The sequence below is a fragment of the Dendrobates tinctorius genome, unplaced genomic scaffold, assembly GCF_039654945.1.
Source record: "Dendrobates tinctorius isolate UK_male_01 unplaced genomic scaffold, ASM3965494v1 ptg000019l, whole genome shotgun sequence".
Taxonomy (NCBI): Eukaryota; Metazoa; Chordata; class Amphibia; order Anura; family Dendrobatidae; genus Dendrobates; species Dendrobates tinctorius.
This window is the reverse complement of record NW_027361687.1, coordinates 27,608,081-27,626,579: the sequence shown is the minus strand read 5'-3', so window position 1 is coordinate 27,626,579 and position 18,499 is coordinate 27,608,081. Positions and strand designations below refer to the sequence as shown.

Below are 18,499 nucleotides of genomic sequence, written 5' to 3'. Positions count from 1 at the left end.
GGGCTTGATATATTGAGACAAGAGTGTAATACACACCACTCCCCAAGCATTGCTGTTTACTACTATGGGGGACTAAAAAAACTTTGAAGTGTTAAAAACAAATCCCATAAATCTGTTTAAAAAAGGAAAAAAAATGGTTTAAATATAAAAGTGTATTGTCACCTTTTTGGTATTGCCACAGCCATAATGACCTCTACTATAACACTATATTCTTTCTTATGCTGCACAGTGAATACGGCAAAAGAAGCAAGCACAGCAGCAGAATTGGCATTTTACTTTATCCTGTCACACAGAAAAAAAATAAAACATATGTCATAATGGTGCCAACAAATACTACAGCAAGACCCTATAGAGCTCTGTAAGTGGAAAGTTATGGCTGAGAACAAGATGCAACTTAAATAAATATATTATCTTAAAAAAGTGATTTTCTTATGCAAAAGTAGAAAAATGGAAAATAATTCTATAAATGAGATTGCATTGTATTTACCATACCATAAAACAGTATCATTATTAGTTATTCTGTATGGTGTACATCATAAGAAAAAAATACCAGTATTCGATTGTTCTCCTATAGGCTCACAAAAAAAGTGATCAAAAAGTAGTATTTTTCTATCCAAAATTGGCACCAGTGAATGCTAAAAGCTCATCTGGCAAAAAATAAGCCCTCTATAGAAAAAAAAATAAATTATGGATCTCTGGATAAGGCCAACCACATTCTCCCCCTTCAAAAAAAAACAAACAAGGAAACAAAAATAAGTTTTAATTATGTGTTTTTGTGAGAGTAGAAACACACAACGAGACCTACATGAATCGGCTACTGTAATTATCGCATCGACCAACAGAATAAAGTTAATATGTCAAACTGCATAATAAAGCATACAAAAAATAATTCCAGAATTTCTGCTTCTTTTCTATTTTCCACCATAAAAAAGTGTAATAAAAAGTGATCAAAAAAGTTGCATATATTAGAACAATTTTAGCACTGAAAACTACATCTTGTCTCGCGATCAACTAGTAAATTCTGAATTTTCTCTGAAATTATGGTGGCACAAAAACTTTTTTTTTTTAGAAACAGTATTTAATGTCACACAAATATAAATAATTGTGCTGGCCCATACAGTTAAATTACACATTATTTGTAGATCACATGAATAGTTGGAGGGAAAAAGAAAATTGCTGTGTTTTTTTATACCTATTTCCCTTCATAAAGATATAATAAATTAGGTAACAAATTATTTGTACCTCAAAATGCTGCTACTGACAATTACAACTAATCCCGCAAAAAAAAAAAAACATATTAATACTATACTGCTATACCGATAAGTCACTAAATCGCAAAAAAATAAATAAATAAAAATACTATGCTTTCTGGAATAAGTAATATGTCCACGTGACCCAAAATAGGCAATTCCTCAAGGAATTAATATAAATATGTGAATATATTTCATGTTCCCTTTAAGTGATATTATGTACAATTTTGGCACATCACATGGATGCTCTTTTAAAGCACCACTCCAGTGTTTTTGTTTTTTTTTCAGCACTGAAATGGTGCCACTGGTATAAGCCTTCTGCGCCTAGCAATACACTTACGTATGAGCCACCGTCTTTATCTATTATCAGCGTCACTCCAGTACCGATCTGCTATCTTGTGATCGCAATTTCTGACTTCCTGGAAGTGAGAGGTAATGGTCCCCATCACTCTAAGGGGAGAGGCACATGGCTTTATAAGTCAGACGAGGATTGCAAAGCAATGCTCGTACTGGCCGCCGGCTCTTCCGAAAGGGGCATGACAACATGTATCTCTATGCAGCTGTTAGGAGAGCTGACGGCCAGTCCGAGCATTGCATTGTGATCCTCGTCTCAGTAATACAGCCGTGTGACTCTCCAGTTAATGTAGGTCTAAAGAGCCTCATTCTGGCTTTCATAGACGTACATTGAGTTGTGACCTCTGGCTTGCCCAGCAAACACTGGAGCAATCCGGCAGGTCACAACCTACAGAAGATGACCGGAGTGGTGCCGATAACTGATGATGACAGAGGCAGGTAAGTATAATACTAAGGGCAGGGAATTTACATTGGTAGCACCACTCCAGTGCTGCAATAAAAGGAAACAAAAAACGCTGGAGTGGAGCTTTGACGCCGGATGAATGTGGGTCTCACGTATGAGGTTCAACAACCAAACCTGATATTAGAAGGGAGTCATTACTTCTGAGGCTATGTTATGGCCTTAAATGTTGGAAAAATAAAGAGCAATCAGAAACATGGTCTAGAAACCGAGACATGTACGAGATTGAGTTGAAGCTGGTCTAGGTTTGTGCATACATCTTGTGATCGTATGGGCTACGACAACTGGGTCTCATTAACAGCAGTCACTTTCTTGGCACTAAATCCTACAATACTGGCTGTAATCACCAATGGACATGAATTCTGTGAAATTATGACAACAATAAGAATGCCAAGAGGGTAGACAGGTCATTAACAGTTAAAGAAAGCAGAAGATGACAGTGGCTCGGGGAATGGCATCAAGGCTTCCGCCACTATCTGTACACAAAACATACAGTACTTTGTTGAGATGGCTTCCTCTAAACTAAGTGGTAATATCCAGGAAAATGCATAAACATAATGTAGACGTATCCCTGAGATTAAAAAGTGCTTTTAGTTTTTCCCATATCTCAGGTTGATGGCCAAAGCTGGTTCTTGGAAGCTCCAGTTTCAAGAAAAATGTTAAGGCACTTCTAAAAATTCTTTCCAATGTTGACCTCAACCATAACTTCCAGTAAAGTCAGAGGTCTTATGATCCAACCAAGTACTTTCAAGATCTCGGTGTTCAAAGATACATTCTCCATGGCCTTGTGTTCCAGCTCTTTAGAAGATTTTACTTCAATGCACAAGCTGTAAAATAAAATGAGGGAAAAAAAGTTCTAGACAAAACACAAAAGATATCATCACTGAAAAAAAAGGAAATGTTATTTACCATACAGTCAGGGAGTTGTAGATTTGTTGGTGCAACAGCTCGGTTCATCTTCGAGGTTGGATACCTGAGAAAGTTACAATAAAATTTGAGTGAGGAATATATATATGGTACACTGTTTCATGAGTATTTTGATTCTATGTGTTCCATCGTGTCTGACCCTTCGATATTCTGTAGGCCCATTCTTGCCATGCTTAACTGTTTTCCTAGGCTTCTTTCAATTGTTGAGGTTCATTCCCTTGATGTTATTTAGCTAATGGTCTTTAGATATCCCCTATTTTCTTTTACCACTGACCATTCCTAGTATAATTTCCCTTTCTAGTGAATTTGCTCTCATCGCTCACCCAAAAGAGGTACGGTATGTCTGGTGATCTAGCCTTCTAACGATATCTCTGGGTTTAACGAATCAAGAACATCTTTGTTGGCCATCCTAGCTATCTATAGGAGATCTGCAACACCACAACTCAAAGGCATCTATTATTCTTCTATCTTCTTTCATGAGTGACCACCTCTCGCATCCATGTTTCATTTCCAGTCATCAGTCTTTGTTTGACTGTTAATGAGACATCCTTGCACTTCCACTTTTGCTCCATGCTCACCATGGATGCATGCCTCAATTTTTTTCGACACCTGATCTCTGCTGCCATACCACTAATGTGATTAATTATGGACCCAAGCAAAACTAAGCTGTAGTCCATCTGTTCCATCTTTCTAGGGACTATATACAGTGGGTACGGAAAGTATTCAGACCCCTTTAAATTTTTCACTCCAGAAATGTAAACATTTTTTGCAAATTTATTAAAAAAGAAAAACTGAAATATCACATGGTCATAAGTATTGTCACGTCACCGTCAGACTCGGGGCCTGCTGTTCCGCCCTCAGCCACTAGGAGGCGACGGACTGTCACGCCGCCCTCGGGCTCGGGGCCTGCTGTCCAGGCCTCGGCTACCAGGAGGCGCCGGACTGACATGTCATCGTTGAATTCAGGGCCTGCTGTTCCGCCCTCAGCCACTGTGAGGCGCCGTGGCTCGCGCCCGAGTAATGGCGGCAACAGTGAAAGGGCTTCTGCGCAGGCGTCTAGTGGACACAGACTCCGCTCCTCTGTCAGTCATGAAGGGGTTGGTGCATCGTCATCAGGTCTGGTCCTGGGGGCGGTCCTGATGACATCATCAGCCCGGGAGCCTGTGAGGGATGACCTGATCCCTCAAATACCTTTGGACTGGGCTTGCAAGCCGCCGAATATATTCTTGGTTCCCCTGCGTGTTACTGTGTGAATTGCTGTTGACTGACTCTGACTTTTGCCTGGACTTCTGACTCTGCTTCTGCCTAACGATTCTGTACCTCTGCGACTCTCCTGGTTTATGACTCTGACTTTGGCCTGGATTCTGACTCTGCTTCTGCCTAACGATTCTGTACCTCTGCGACTCTCCTGGTTTATGACTCTGGCTTCGGCCTGGAATCTGACTCTGCTACTGTCTACTGTTTTTGTACCGTTGCTGCCTGACTGGTTTAGTCTCGGATATCATTGCCTCTGTGTCCTGTATTGGAACACCTTTCTGGCGACCGTCCTGCTCTGGTCATTGCTCCTATTCAGACAGCGCCTCCTGGGCTCTGCTATAAATCCAGATCCCTGTATAGGGGTAAAGGGTATCAGTGTTTCTCGGGGTGCTGTCTGGCTGCAGTCCAGACCGCAGGCAGACGTCACAAGTATTCAGACCCTTTACTCAGTATTGAGTAGAGGCACCCTTTTGAGCTAGTACAGCCATGAGTCTTCTTGGGAATGATGCAACAAGTTTTCCTCACCTGGATTTGGGGATCCCCTGCCATTCTTCCTTGCAGATCCTCTCCAGTTCCGTCAGGTTGGATGGTGAACGTTAGTGGACAGCCATTTTCAGGTCTCTCCAGAGACCCGTCTGAGGTTTGCTAGAAAGCATTTGGATTATCCAGAAGAGTATTGGGAGAATGTCACATGGTTTCATGAAACCAAAGTAGAACTGTATGGTAGAAACAAAACTCGTCGTGTTTGGAGGAGACAGAATGCTGAATTGCATCCAAAGAACACCATGCCTACTGTTAAACATGGTGGTGGCAACATCATGCTTTGGGTCTGTTTCTCTGCAAAGGGACCAGGAGGACTGATCCGTGTACATGAAAGAATGAATGGGGCCATGTATTGTGAGATTTTGAGTGCAAGCCTCCTTCCATCAGCAAGGGCATTGAAGATGAAGCGTGGATGGATCTTTCAGCATGATAATGATCCCAAGCACACTGCCAGGGCAACAAAAGAATGGATTCGTAAGAAGCATATGAAGGTCCTGGAGTGGCCTAGCCAGTCTCCAGATCTCAACCCCATAGAAAACCTTTGGAGGGATTTGAAAGTCCGTGTTGCTCAGCGACAAACCCAAAACATCACTGCTCTAGAGGAGATCTGCTTGGAGGAATGGGCCAACATACCATCAACAGTGTGTGCTAACCTTGTGAAGACTTACAGAAAACCTCTGTCATTGCCAACAAAGGCTATATAACAAAATATTGAGATGAACTTTTGCTAATGACCAAATACTTATTTTCCACCATAATTTGCTAAATAAATCTTGCCAAATCAGACAAGGTGATTTTCTTGATGTTTTCTAATTTTGACTCTCATAATTGAGGTCTACCTATGATGTCAATTACAGGCCACTCTCATCTTTTTAAGTGGGAGAACTTGCACAATTGGTGGCTGACTAAATACTTTTTTCCCCACTGTAGATTTTTAAGGCCTCTAAAAAAATCAACTTCACAGTTACCTAAGGGGGAATGGTATTTGTACAGACTACGGTAGATCACTTTGGTAGAAGATCAAGTTCATTCATGTCTTCCTGTATTTAATGAATGGGGACCCTACGTTGTGTAATTTGCATTTCTCTTAAAGAAATGTTTTTATCTTCTGTTACAGAAGTTAGCTTTCCTTCAGAAGAAAGAAAACGCTCTCTATAGATTCCTGGAAGTAGCTACTGTATAAATTAATGTCCTACTTTTTAACAGGTCTGTCGCCACATCACTAAGGATATGAATGAAGCAAAACAAAAAACACCTATTCTACAAACAGCTGTCTTGGAGTTTCCTCACCTCTCACCCTCATTACAACAGAGGAGGGTACTGACTGCCTGTTTGAAAAGTCTTTCATGGAGAACCATTTGACGTTACTATGGGAGCAACATAGTCAAGATTGACAGCAAAAGTTAAGAAAGTTTGAGTTAGGTGATGACTAGAAGACTATAACTTCAAAATGGCTTACTATCTTGGTTGTAACTTCCTATCAAATAAAATTAAAAAAGTCAAAATAGATGTAATCGAATTGACATTTTTCATATCGGCTTTCAGCAACTTACCTCCTCATACTCTTCTTTAGTCTTCATACTACATGAAAACAATATCAGAGAGATCTTAGAATAATCAAGCAGTTGCATAGAACACATATAGATATATAGATACAAAAAGGAAAAATTATACACAGCTTACGTTTTTCCACGAGAGACATTGTTGAATGTAGACTCTAAAATAAGAACAAAAGAACAACAGTTTTACTGAACCAGTAACATGCACTGTGAGTTTCTTGGGCTTGTGTTGATTCAAAACCCAATGACCTGACCATCAATGAAAAATGAAGAGGGATATTAAGAATCTCCAGGGATCAGAGACTCTTGTTATGTTCAGAGTCTCCAAGTCTATCCAACTCCTGGACATACTTGTATATACACTGAAGAGAACAACACCACTTGGGAACCCATACTGGAAAGATGAGGTAAGCTAAGTCTCAGTGAAGCCTGTCCCACATTGTCCTTCAAATATGTCCTATTGAGTTGTGTCAAGTCTATATGAATATGCAACTTATGAACCGATCAACAATCAGATTGCCTAATGTTGATTATTCCCAATGAAGGAGGCCAATCCTCTTGTGGATCTATGCTAGGGCAACCTGGAATTTTGGAGCATATCCGCTAGAGAAATCCATTGAGTAAGCCCTGGATTCCTGCCATGAAACATACATGTTGTGAACATACCCTTGAGTTTCGTCCAAACCAGCTGATCCCTATATTGAGGAGCATCTTTTACTTTCCTCACAGGTCATCATCATTGATATAACAGTTGATCTAGCAACATGCATCCAGCAATGTTCTAGGTCATTCAACCAACACAGCCACAAAATAAGATTGTAACATCTAATCCTTTTACATTGTGAACACACCCTAGGTTTTTGCCTATACCGGATGATTCTTTTATTCAGAAGCATCTTTCCCTTCCATTACAGGTCATCGTGATTGATCTATCATTTCATCTATCGATGTCCTTTCTCTAAACTGTGGGTTATTTTAGCTTTCGTCTCTAATCTTCTCAACATGCATGATGAAAAAACGGTGCTCCACACATGCAACCAATATTTCCACTGACCAAATAGGGGACCTTTCATGATAGAGGATCCTTCAACAATGGTCTATATCACTCAGCCAATATGTGACTTAGATTTTCTGATCTTTACAGAAGAACAAAATCCAGTTATTCAAACATTTGGTTTTCCAGTTTTGGTCTCCAAAGACAGTGCTATTGGCCTTTATGATTTTCCCTACTCCCTTCACCTCACTGACACTGTTGACTTACCTGAATCTTGAATAGAAGATTTCAAGTTTTTATTCTCAGCGATATCTGTGAATAACAAAGTATATTACCATAATATACATATATAAAATTCTTATTCAAAAAGTCCCTTCCTTTAAAAAGAAAGTGGGATCATCCACTAATCTGGTAGGCCAATATTTAAAGCCTTCAGGTTACTGAACAGGTCGTAGCTCAAAAATATTGAACCCAAATTATGTGATGCCATCTATGCACTGCATTGTCTAGCAATGCAATGTTAAAGTAAAGTGGCGCCCCCAGCAGAGCCCAAGGCATAGTGGTAGCACAAGCAATATAAAGCTGTGCTACAGGCAGGGGGTACAACGAAATCTCAAGGAAATGGCAGAGGCTCTGAATATTGATCCTCAGGCACTGAAGGGTGACACAATGGATTACAGTGTAAGCTCTGGTGATTTTACACCACAAATTGCATAGTAATATGGAAGGAGATAGGTCCACTGTCACATAATTCAGAGAACAATACTCAGCAAAGCTAACAGTTTCCAATACCAACAGGTAGAATTGTGAATGCAGCTCTGGAGTATTACGCAGGCTAGAACTTAGAATCAATACAAAATACTGTTAATAGTTGTTTGTTTGTTTTTTATATTCTTACTCCAGAAACACAATTCTAAAAGATGGAAAATAAGAGGTCAGAAAAGATGGAGCAGCACAGTTATATCTCTGCTCTGGGGTCGTAGGATGGAACTACTTAAAGGGACATGTCTTTAGATCAATACTGGCCAGTTTTTGCTCTAATTTTATTATTTTTTAAATCAGGTAATTTTTTATTAAACCTTTTCAAAAATTGAAAAAACAGGTAATCATATACAGGATATTTCCCAAATAGTATATTACATACAGTTGTGGCCAAAAGTATTGACACCCCTGCAATTCTGTCAGATGATACTCAGTTTCTTCCTGAAAATGATTGCAAACACAAATTCTTTGGTATTATTACCTTCATTTAATTTGTCTAAAATGAAAAACCACAAAAAGAATTGTCCTAAAGCCAAATTGGATATAATTCCACACCAAACATAAAAAGAAGGTGGACAAAAGTATTGGCACTGTTCGAAAAATCATGTGATGCTTCTCTAATTTGTGTAATTAACAGCACCTGTAACTTACCTGTGGCACCTAACAGGTGTTGGCAATAACTAAATCACACTTGCAGCCAGTTGACATGGATTAAAGTTGACTCAACCTCTGTCCTGTGTCCTTGTGTGTACCACATTGAGCATGGAGAAAAGAAAAGAAGACCAAAGAACTGTCTGAGGACTTGAGAAACCAAATTGTGAGGAAGCATGAGCAATCTCAAGGCTACAAGTCCATCTCCAAAGACCTGAATGTTCCTGTGTCTACCGTGCGCAGTGTCATCAAGAAGTTTAAAGCCCATGGCACTGTGGCTAACCTCCCTAGATGTGGACGGAAAAGAAAAATTGACAAGAGATTTCAACACAAGATTGTGCGGATGTTGGATAAAGAACCTCAACTAACATCCAAACAAGTTCAAGCTGCCCTGCAGTCCGAGGGTACAACAGTGTCAACCCATACGATCCGTCGGCGCCTGAGTGAAAAGGGACTGTATGGTAGGAGACCCAGGAAGACCCCACTTCTTACCCCGAGACATAAAAAAGCCAGGCTGGAGTTTGCAAAACTTACCTGAAAAAGCCTAAAACATTTTGGAAGAATGTTCTCTGGTCAGATGAGACAAAAGTAGAGCTTTTTGGGCAAAGGCATCAACATAGAGTTTACAGGAGAAAAAAAAAGGCATTCAAAGAAAAGAACACGGTCCCTACAGTCAAACATGGCGGAGGTTCCCTGATGTTTTTGGGTTGCTTTGCTGCCTCTGGCACTGGACTGCTTGACCGTGTGCATGGCATTATGAAGTCTGAAGACTATCAACAAATTATGCAGCATAATGTAGGCCCAGTGTGAGAAAGCTGGGTCTCCCTCAGAGGTCATGGGTCTTCCAGCAGGACAATGACCCAAAACACACTTCAAAAAGCACTAGAAAATGGTTTGAGAGAAAGCACTGAAGACTTCTAAGGTGGCCAGCAATGAGTCCAGACCTGAATCCCATAGAACACCTGTGGAGAGATCTAAAAATGGCAGTTTGGAGAAGGCACCCTTCAAATATCAGGGACCTGGAGCAGTTTGCCAAAGAAGAATGGTCTCAAATTCCAGCAGAGCATTGTAAGAATCTCATTGATGGTTACCCGAAGCGGTTGGTCGCAGTTATTTTGGCTAAAGGTTGTGCAACCAAGTATTAGGCTGAGGGTGCCAATACTTTTGTCTGGCCCATTTTTGGAGTTTTGTGTGAAATGATCAATGTTTTGCTTTTTGCTTCATTCTCTTTTGTGTTTTTTCATTTAAGACAAATTAAGTGAAGATAATAATACCAAAGAATTTGTGTTTGCAATCATTTTCAGGAAGAAACTGAGTATTATCTGACAGAATTGCAGGGGTGTCAATACTTTTGGCCACAACTGTAAACATAATAGAACCCCACTAAAATCCCTCCCAACTCACCCCCCACCCTCACCTGAAAAAAACACCTCTCGTCTCTACCGATGCATTTGGTCTCTCACAGCTACAAGTTTTGGGTAATATCCTCCTCAACGCTCTCATCCATGTTAATCTAGGAGGCGCCAACCCGGGTGTGTCCAACCAAGGTGCCCACATATCTTCCCATTTCTTAGTTGTTCTCTTTTGATACACATATTTTTCCATATCTATATTATTATTAACTGAATCGGTAACTTCCGTCTTTGTGGGTACAGAAGATCCTTTCCAGTGAGCCGCCACCTTTTTACGAGCTTGATATAATATTCGTGAAACTGTCAGCTGGTGCTCCTCCGATATCGGCAAAGTCTCCACCCGACCCAGAAGAGCCATTTTGGGGTCTAGTACCATTTGACATTGATAGACAGTATTAAGTAAATCATTTACATCTCCCAAAAACCTACGTAACCTAGGACAGTTCCATGACGTGCATCAGATCCGCATTGGGCGTTCCACATTTCCAACAATCTGCCTCTCTAGCATAGTCCATTTTCAACAGCCGTACAGGAGTTCGATATATTCGATGAAGCAAATAAAGATCCGACACTCTCTGCGCCTTGCTAACCGAGACTTTCGTGACTTCTTGCAATGCATCCTCCCATTCATCATCTGTTAAATCATCTACATCAACTTGCCACTTATTCATCACTACTCTATCCAACAGCGGAGTTTTAGCTGGATTACCTAGTGGAGCGAGTCGCTGTTATGCTTCACAAGCATGTCTCAGCTGGAGATATTGAAAATATCTTTTATTAGGGATGGAAAATGTCTGTTTGAGATCCTCAAAAGATCGAAACTCCCCTTCAGAATAAAGCTGTGATACTAGTTTAAGCCCTCTCCTTTCCCATAGCTCAAAACCCTCTAATTCATTTAGCTCTGTACATGTCAAGTTTCTCCAGATCAGGGAATGCGCCGTGACTCCCTGTATACCCAATATTGCTCTAATTTTATTCTTGCTATATCGGTGAATATTTATTTTTTCTTGCTTGATTTTCTTTAAATCCACCATTTGTTATCAGAGATATGGGCTGTTTTATTTAGTGAGTCCAATATGATTGCTATAATCTTCATCAAGGGGGTAGGGCTCAGGGGATCCTCCGGGGTGTGCCTTTAGGTTGCCATGCATTATTACCCTGTGAGACATACCCATTATGGGAAAGGATATCAAAATTAGCAGTAAATAAAAAGGCCCATCTCTCTGGAAACATATGGCGGATTTTACAGTTGAAAAAAATGGAATAGTTAGGGGAAGAACAGGAGTAAAACAACAAATACTGGTCATTTTTGAACAGTCACCATTATTTCAACCAGACATCTAGAGAGAGACCTACCTTGTCCACTTTTGCTTAAATACATCCAAACTATCACGCTGAATGCTGCTGCTGCTGCCACGATTATGATGTATATTATTATAGGCACATGGCTACGTGTCTTCACATTTTCTATAATAAGCAAAACCAGACTTATAATATAGGTAAGATCTGTGGAAGAATACACAGGTTATTGACTTACAGTAAATATGAGTGCTGTATTAGTGGGCACAACGACACCCACCAAGTCCCCTCCAGGGCTATTAATATGGGGCGAAGGTGGAGAGAGTAGACCGTAAAAGCACCTCCCCATATTGTCTATCCGGTTTTCTCCTTGTGCCTGCTCCGTTCTTCCCCAGCTGTGGGTATAAGCATCGGAGATGTGGTGCACATGCACCATCCACACACTCTGTACTCCAGCCTGCGATATTCGTACACTCTGTAAGCCGGCATGTGCCATCCGCACACTCTGTTCGCCGGCATGCGCCAACCGCACATTGTGCCATTCCAACACTATGTACACTCACATGCACCATACTGCTTGCGTAGAATGGAAAAGTCGGTTGCTGCTAGAGGCGTTTGAAGTGTTGCTCTTCCGACTGTTGCTTGGTGTTTCTGCTGTGTGCGATTCCTCATCCCCTTTATTTTGTTTACCTCTTTTACCTCCCCGGTGTTCCTCTTTGTTGTATGTGAGTGCGTATTTGTATGGCGCCTCTAGCGTTACCGAGCCCCTGGCCTCCTTGACCAAGTAGCTCCCCTCACCCTCAGAACCTCCAAGCACAGAGTAAAACAGCCCTGGCTCACATTGCAAACTCGACTTCTCCAGCAATGCTCTAGGAGTGCTGAACGCCTATGGAGAAAAACCCGCACACCAGAAGACTTCATCCACTTCAATTTTATGTTAAGAACCTATAACGCTACCCTTCACCTCGCCAAACAGACCTTCACCACCCTGATCTCCTCACTAGGCAACAACCCCAAGAAACCTTTTGACACTTTTCACTCCCTCCTCAGGGCAAAAGCACAAGCCCCTATCACAGACATTTGTCCTGACGACCTGGCCTCCCACTTTACAGAAAAAATAGATAATATCCGTCAGGAAATCTGCTCCCAACCACCAAGTGCTGTGACTCCCATCCCTTCCTGCATCTTCCCTGGCTCACTTTCCACATTTGATCCCATCACAGATGAAGAAGTCTCCAGACTCCTCTTGTCCGACCACATGCACTACCGACCCCATTCCCTCACATCTCCTCCAGTCTCTCTCTCCAGTCGTCACAACTCACCTAACTGCAATCTTTAATTTCTCCTTCTCCTCGGGCATTTTCCCATCCTCCTTCAAACACGCCATCGTTACTCCATTACTAAAGAAACCCGCTCTCGACCCATCCTGCACAAACTACAGACCAGTCTCCAATCTCCCCTTCATCTCTAAACTTTTGGAGCGCCTAGTTTACTCCCGCCTTACCCATTACCTCTCCACTCACTCCCTCCTAGACCTTTCACAGTCCGGCGTCCGCCCCCTACATTCGACTGAAACTGCACTCATCAAAGTGACCAATGACCTGACAGCAAAACGTAACGGTGACCACTCTCTGCTCATTCTTCTTGACCTATCTGCAGCTTTCGACACTGTTGACCACCATCTTCTACTCTCTAGGCTCCAGTCACTAGGCATTAAGCACTCTGCTCTCTCCTGGTTCTCTTCCTATCTTTTTGACTGCTCCTTCAGTGTTTTGTTCTCTGGCTCCACGTCATCTCCTCTTCCTCTCACTGTTGGAGTACCTCAGGGCTCAGTCCTTGGCCCCCTTCTCTTCTCTCTCTACACAGCCCCAATTGGACAGACCAACAGCAGATTTGGCTTTCAGTACCATCTTTATGCTGATGACATACAACTATATAAGTCATTCCCCGACCTTACCCCCGCTGTACTAAAGAATGCCAGTGACTGTCTTTCCGCAGTCTCCAACATCATGTCCGCTCTCTATCTGAAACTCAACCTCTCCAAAACTGAACTTCTTCTGCTCCCGCCGTCTACTAACCTCCCTAAATCTGACATCTCCCTCTCCGTTGGTGGCACCACAATAACACCCTGGCAGCAGGCACGCTGTCTGGGCGTTATGTTTGACACCAATCTCTCCTTCACATCCCATATACAATCTCTTGCCAGCTCTTGCCGCTTACACCTAAAGAGCATCTCTAGAATCTGCCTGTTTCTCACCATGGAAACAACAAAAACCCTCACTGTAGCTTTGATCCACTCTTGCCTTAATTAGTGCAACGCTCTATTAATTGGCCTTCCCGTTAATTGACGATCTCTCCAGTCCATACTTAATGCATCGATCATCATGCAGGATCGTCCATCTGGCTAATCAGTACTCGGACACGTCCGCTCTTCACCAGTCCTTACATTGGCTGTCCATTCATTATAGGATCCAATTCAAAGTACTTGTTCTCACCCACAAAGCTCTCCACATTTCTGTCTATCGGCCTAACCGACCGCTGTGCTCTGCAAATGACTTTCGACTAACCTCAGCACTAATCCGTACCTCCCACTCCTGACTCCAAGACTTCTCCAGCGCTGTGCCAATCCTCTGGAATGCTCTACCACAAGAAATTAGGACTATCCACAATTTGCATAGTTTCAGGCGCTCCCTCAAAACACATTTGTTCAGAGCGGCCTATCATGTTCACTACTCACAATCATTCTATGTGCAAGTGTGCATGTGTAGCCCATTCACTATCTCCATCCATCCTTCACTCCCTCAAGATGGCTAGACCGTCATTGTAAATACATAATTGTAAATACACACCTGTACTTTGTATCTCCCCCACATCATTGTAGATTGTAAGCTCTCACGAGCAGGGTCATCTTATTTTGCTTTAATTATTGTATTGTTTATGTTGTTACTTATGACTTGTGTTTGGAACTGTTAAACTGTAAAGCACTGTGGAATATGTTGGCGCTATATAAATAAAGATTATTATTATTATTATTTACTAGCTGAAGAGCCCTGCGCTGCCCGGGCATAGTAACTAACTGTGGTTAGTTATAGCAAATTATAATTATCCTCCATCACATAGTCCCGTGCCCATATACCCATCATACATATCCACGATCCCATAGGCCCGTGCCCATATACCCATCATACATATCCTCCATCCCATAGTCGAGTGCCCATATACCCATCACACATCCTCCATCCCATAGTCCCATGCCCATATACCCGTCATACATATTCTCCATCCCATAGTCCCATGCCCATATACCCATCATACATATTCGCCATCCCTTAGTCGAGTGCCCATATACCCATCACACATCCTTCATCTCATAGTCCCATGCCCATATACCCATCATACATCATACATACATATTGCTTCCTTTCTGGAAAGTGGGGCGGGGTTCAATTTGATCAACCCTAGGTTCTTCCAGGCTTATGGCCTCAAACCACAAATATTGTCCCGATCAATATCCTTTATCACTATTGACTATGCACCCTTGAGCCAGGGGTACTTTACTCAGGTAATTCGTAAGTTGCATTTACGGGTAGGAGCTATGTACTCTAAATTTATAGATAGTTATGTGCTAGAGGGCTTGTCCTCTCTTGTGTTTCTTGGACTATCTTGGACTACGCTGCACAACCCTGTGGTAGACTGGCAGACTCGGGAGGCAGTGAAATGGAGTGAGTATTGCCAAGAACACTGTTGGGCACCCGGCTAACCAGGGTTGGTTATCAATCTTTGCCTGAATACCTGTCTGACTTCGGGTATGTGTTTTCGGAACAAGGGTGTCTGGAACATCCTCCACATCGTCCTTATGATTACGCCGTTAATCTGATTCCTGGGGCCAAGCTGCCAAAAAGCAGGTTGTACAATATTTGTGGTCCATAGGGATAGGCTATGAAGGACTATATCATTGAACTTCTGCCAAAGAATCATATCAGACAACCTATCTCATTCCTGCAGGGTTTTTCTTTATCAAGAAAAAAGACGAGGGCGTTACGCCCTTGCCTAGAGTTTCGCGAACTCAATCGAATCACAGCCCGGGATCCATACCTTCTTCCTCTTATACTGGAACTCTTTAATCAGATTGTGGGAGCCAAATGGTTTTCTAAACAGGATCTCGGGGGGGGGGGCGTATAATCTCATTCGCATTAAGGAGGGGGATTAGTTGAAGATAGCCTTCAATACGCCTGTGGGATAATATGAAAACCTCATGATGCCATTTGGGTTGACTAATGCTCCAGCTGTCTTTCAACACTTTGCTAATGACACTTTTAGTCACCTGGCAGGTAGGTTTATTGTGATCTACCTTGATAACATTTTAATTGGTTCACCTAATATCGAGTCATTGCAGGTACATGTCAGACAGGTCCTCCAGATACTCAAGGACAATACTGTACATATTTTTGTCAAACCAGAGAAATGCATGTTCCTGGTTCATGAGATCCCTTTTACGGCTTATTTTTTATCATCCACCGGTTTTCGCATGGATCCAGCGAAAGTCCAGGCGATACTGAATTGGGATCATCCTGAGGACCTAAAGGCCTTTCAAAGATTTTTAGGTTTCGCCAACTACTACCGAAAGTTCATCAAAAACTTTTCAGTAGTAGCCAAACACCTGACAGACATGACTAGGAAAAGAACAGATTTTCTAAATGGTCCAGCCCGGCCTGGGAGGCTTTTGTTACCTAAGATGTTTTACAACTGAGCCAATTTATTATAGAAGTTGCTGCGTCTGAGGTGGGGGAAGTATTTTAGGAGGGCGCATCTCCTAGTAAATGGCGTCCATGTGCATATTTTTCTAAGAAACCATCATCTGCTGAGAAAAAGTAGGACATTGGTAATAGGGAACTCTTGGCAATCAAGTGGGCTTTTGAAGAGTGGCATCATTTTCTGGAAGGATCAATTCATCCAGTCATGGTAATCACGGATCATAGAATCAGTGTAGCATCGGACACTTTTAGACAGGCAAGGTGGTCTTTGTTCTTCGCTAGAGTTAATTTTTTGTGACATATAGGATGGGGAATAATGATGTTAAGGTGATGCCTTATCTCATTGTTTTCCTGGGGTGGAGATAATTGTGAACCAGTTACGCCATTTTTTTTCGGAAAAGCAATCTTTTAATAATTAAATACATGTGCAGTAAGCTGCACACACACTGTACTAATTGTATTTGTCACAGACATCTCTATATCTACATATTCTGAGTGTAATCCATCTCTTTTATGCTGTTGGCTCCTGCTGTAATTTTACAGTACGTGGCTGCTGAATTGCCGGCTTTTCTAACTATCTATCTATGTAATATATATCGTAGTGCAGCAGGGTTGGTGCTGTGTGACAGACAGGCAGTGACCAGTCAAGAGTTTGTTTTCTGCTGTCTTCTATTTGGACTGGTCATGCAGGGGTTAATCCCCTCTGCCTTGTTCTGGAGCTGTCTGGGCTATTTCAGTCCTCTGCAGCCTGCGGGCCAGCGTCAGCTATACTGCAAGCTTCCAAGCTATTGCCTCTGACCTGTATTCCATTAGTGTTCCTTCTGCCTCTGATTACCTGGACTTGTGTATGACTCGGCTTGATCTCTGGACTCTGCTTCTAGTTTTTCCGTTTCTGATACCACGCTTCCCGACTGGCTTTTTGACTCTCTGGCTTGTACCCTGACTACGTCTTACTTTTCTGATACCACGTTCCTGGCAGATCCTGACTACTTGCTCATCCCTGACTACGCACTAGCTGTCTCCCTTGGTACATCTGCTCCTGACAGTTGCTGACTTCAGCTAGTCTGACCACTCTTTCTTTACCAGTGGCAACTGTGCGGCTGCTCCGTGTTATTACTCTGTGTGTAACCTCTCTTCCCTCACCAGCACCCCCTGGTGGAGGTTACACTGTAATGCACTATAGCAGCACCTTACAGGTATCCTCCGGATCGCAGCAGAGAATCAAGATAGTCCGTATCCGAGACCGGTTGCTGTGGGCGACTGTACCACCATGTAACTCTGAGGGGTGCCAGGCCTTTTGGCTTTGTTTGGCTCCGTGTTACTTCACACAGGCAGAACCTTGCAGAGCCACCTGCTCTGCAGTTTGCAACCCAAGACTGACACCCCCAAACCTTTGCTGCAGGGTTTTTAAATGGAATCTGTGGCCATGGGCCACTTGTAAGATCCGGTCTGGAGGGAGTGAACCACCCCACTACCATCCTGTAGTTCGCTCCAAAAATAAAAGCCTTCAACCGGTTTTCCTAAACATTGCCTTGGTCAAATATCTTGACCAGTTCCACACTTACCTTTATTTGCACTGCAGCCATAGCTATGCCTGTGACTGCAATGCAGTCCAGCGGCCTCAATACGCTTCTACGCGCATCCTAGGGGATAAATAGCGACCTTCGCATATAACACCCATCACTGCCTCACAACATAAATACAGGTCTGGCAAAAATTAAGAGACCACTGCACAGTTTTATAAAAATCAGCTTCTCTACATGTTTGACAGCCATTCCATTCCAGTGCCAGTTGAATTCCAACCAGAGTACACTTCATTCTACTTAATGTGCTTCTGATTAGGTGATCAGCTGAACCAAATCTTATTTAACGAAGTATGTCTCAAAAACATCTTATATAAAGTGCACAAAAAGTGTAAAAAAAGCAAGTGTATCAAAAGTGCACATAAGAACAAGATATATGTGTATAGTAATGTGCTCCTGGACCCCTGACGAAGGCAGTGTGCCGAAAGGGCGCGTTGGGGAGGGCGCCCATCCAGGAGACCAGGAGCACATTACTGTGTGAGTTACTATATGATTTTGGTGATATATTGTCACGTGCTCCGTCCTGAGTGACACGGCCAGCAGGCCGGTAACTGATAAAACAGGACGCGGCACGTGTTATTATCCTATGTGTCGCGGCCCGCAGGCCGGTAACTAATACAGTAAGACAAAGGGAATAGGGAAAACATGGGTAACAATAACAATGGTGGCCCTGCGATAGGGAATAGGGACGTGG

General features: G+C 42.4%; 1 protein-coding gene across 6 annotated transcripts in view; it reads right to left on the bottom strand.

Moving 5' to 3' along the window:
* Nucleotides 1–744: 744 nt before the first annotated feature.
* The window catches only part of LOC141082812 (uncharacterized), a 125,004-nt gene continuing 107,249 nt past the window's right edge, over nucleotides 745–18,499 (bottom strand). For 5 of the 6 annotated variants that reach the window (XM_073566759.1, XM_073566763.1, XM_073566761.1 and 2 more), the window contains 7 exons: nucleotides 11,526–11,636; nucleotides 7,612–7,656; nucleotides 6,475–6,508; nucleotides 6,345–6,372; nucleotides 4,774–4,893; nucleotides 2,974–3,037; nucleotides 745–2,891 (listed from right to left, as the gene is read on the bottom strand). In XM_073566759.1, coding sequence (XP_073422860.1) covers nucleotides 2,981–3,037; nucleotides 4,774–4,893; nucleotides 6,345–6,372; nucleotides 6,475–6,508; nucleotides 7,612–7,656; nucleotides 11,526–11,636 — 395 coding nt within the window. In that variant the 3' untranslated portion in view covers nucleotides 745–2,891; nucleotides 2,974–2,980. The remainder of the gene's footprint in view (nucleotides 2,892–2,973; nucleotides 3,038–4,773; nucleotides 4,894–6,344; nucleotides 6,373–6,474; nucleotides 6,509–7,611; nucleotides 7,657–11,525; nucleotides 11,637–18,499) is intronic. The other variant, XM_073566760.1, reaches the window with a different exon arrangement.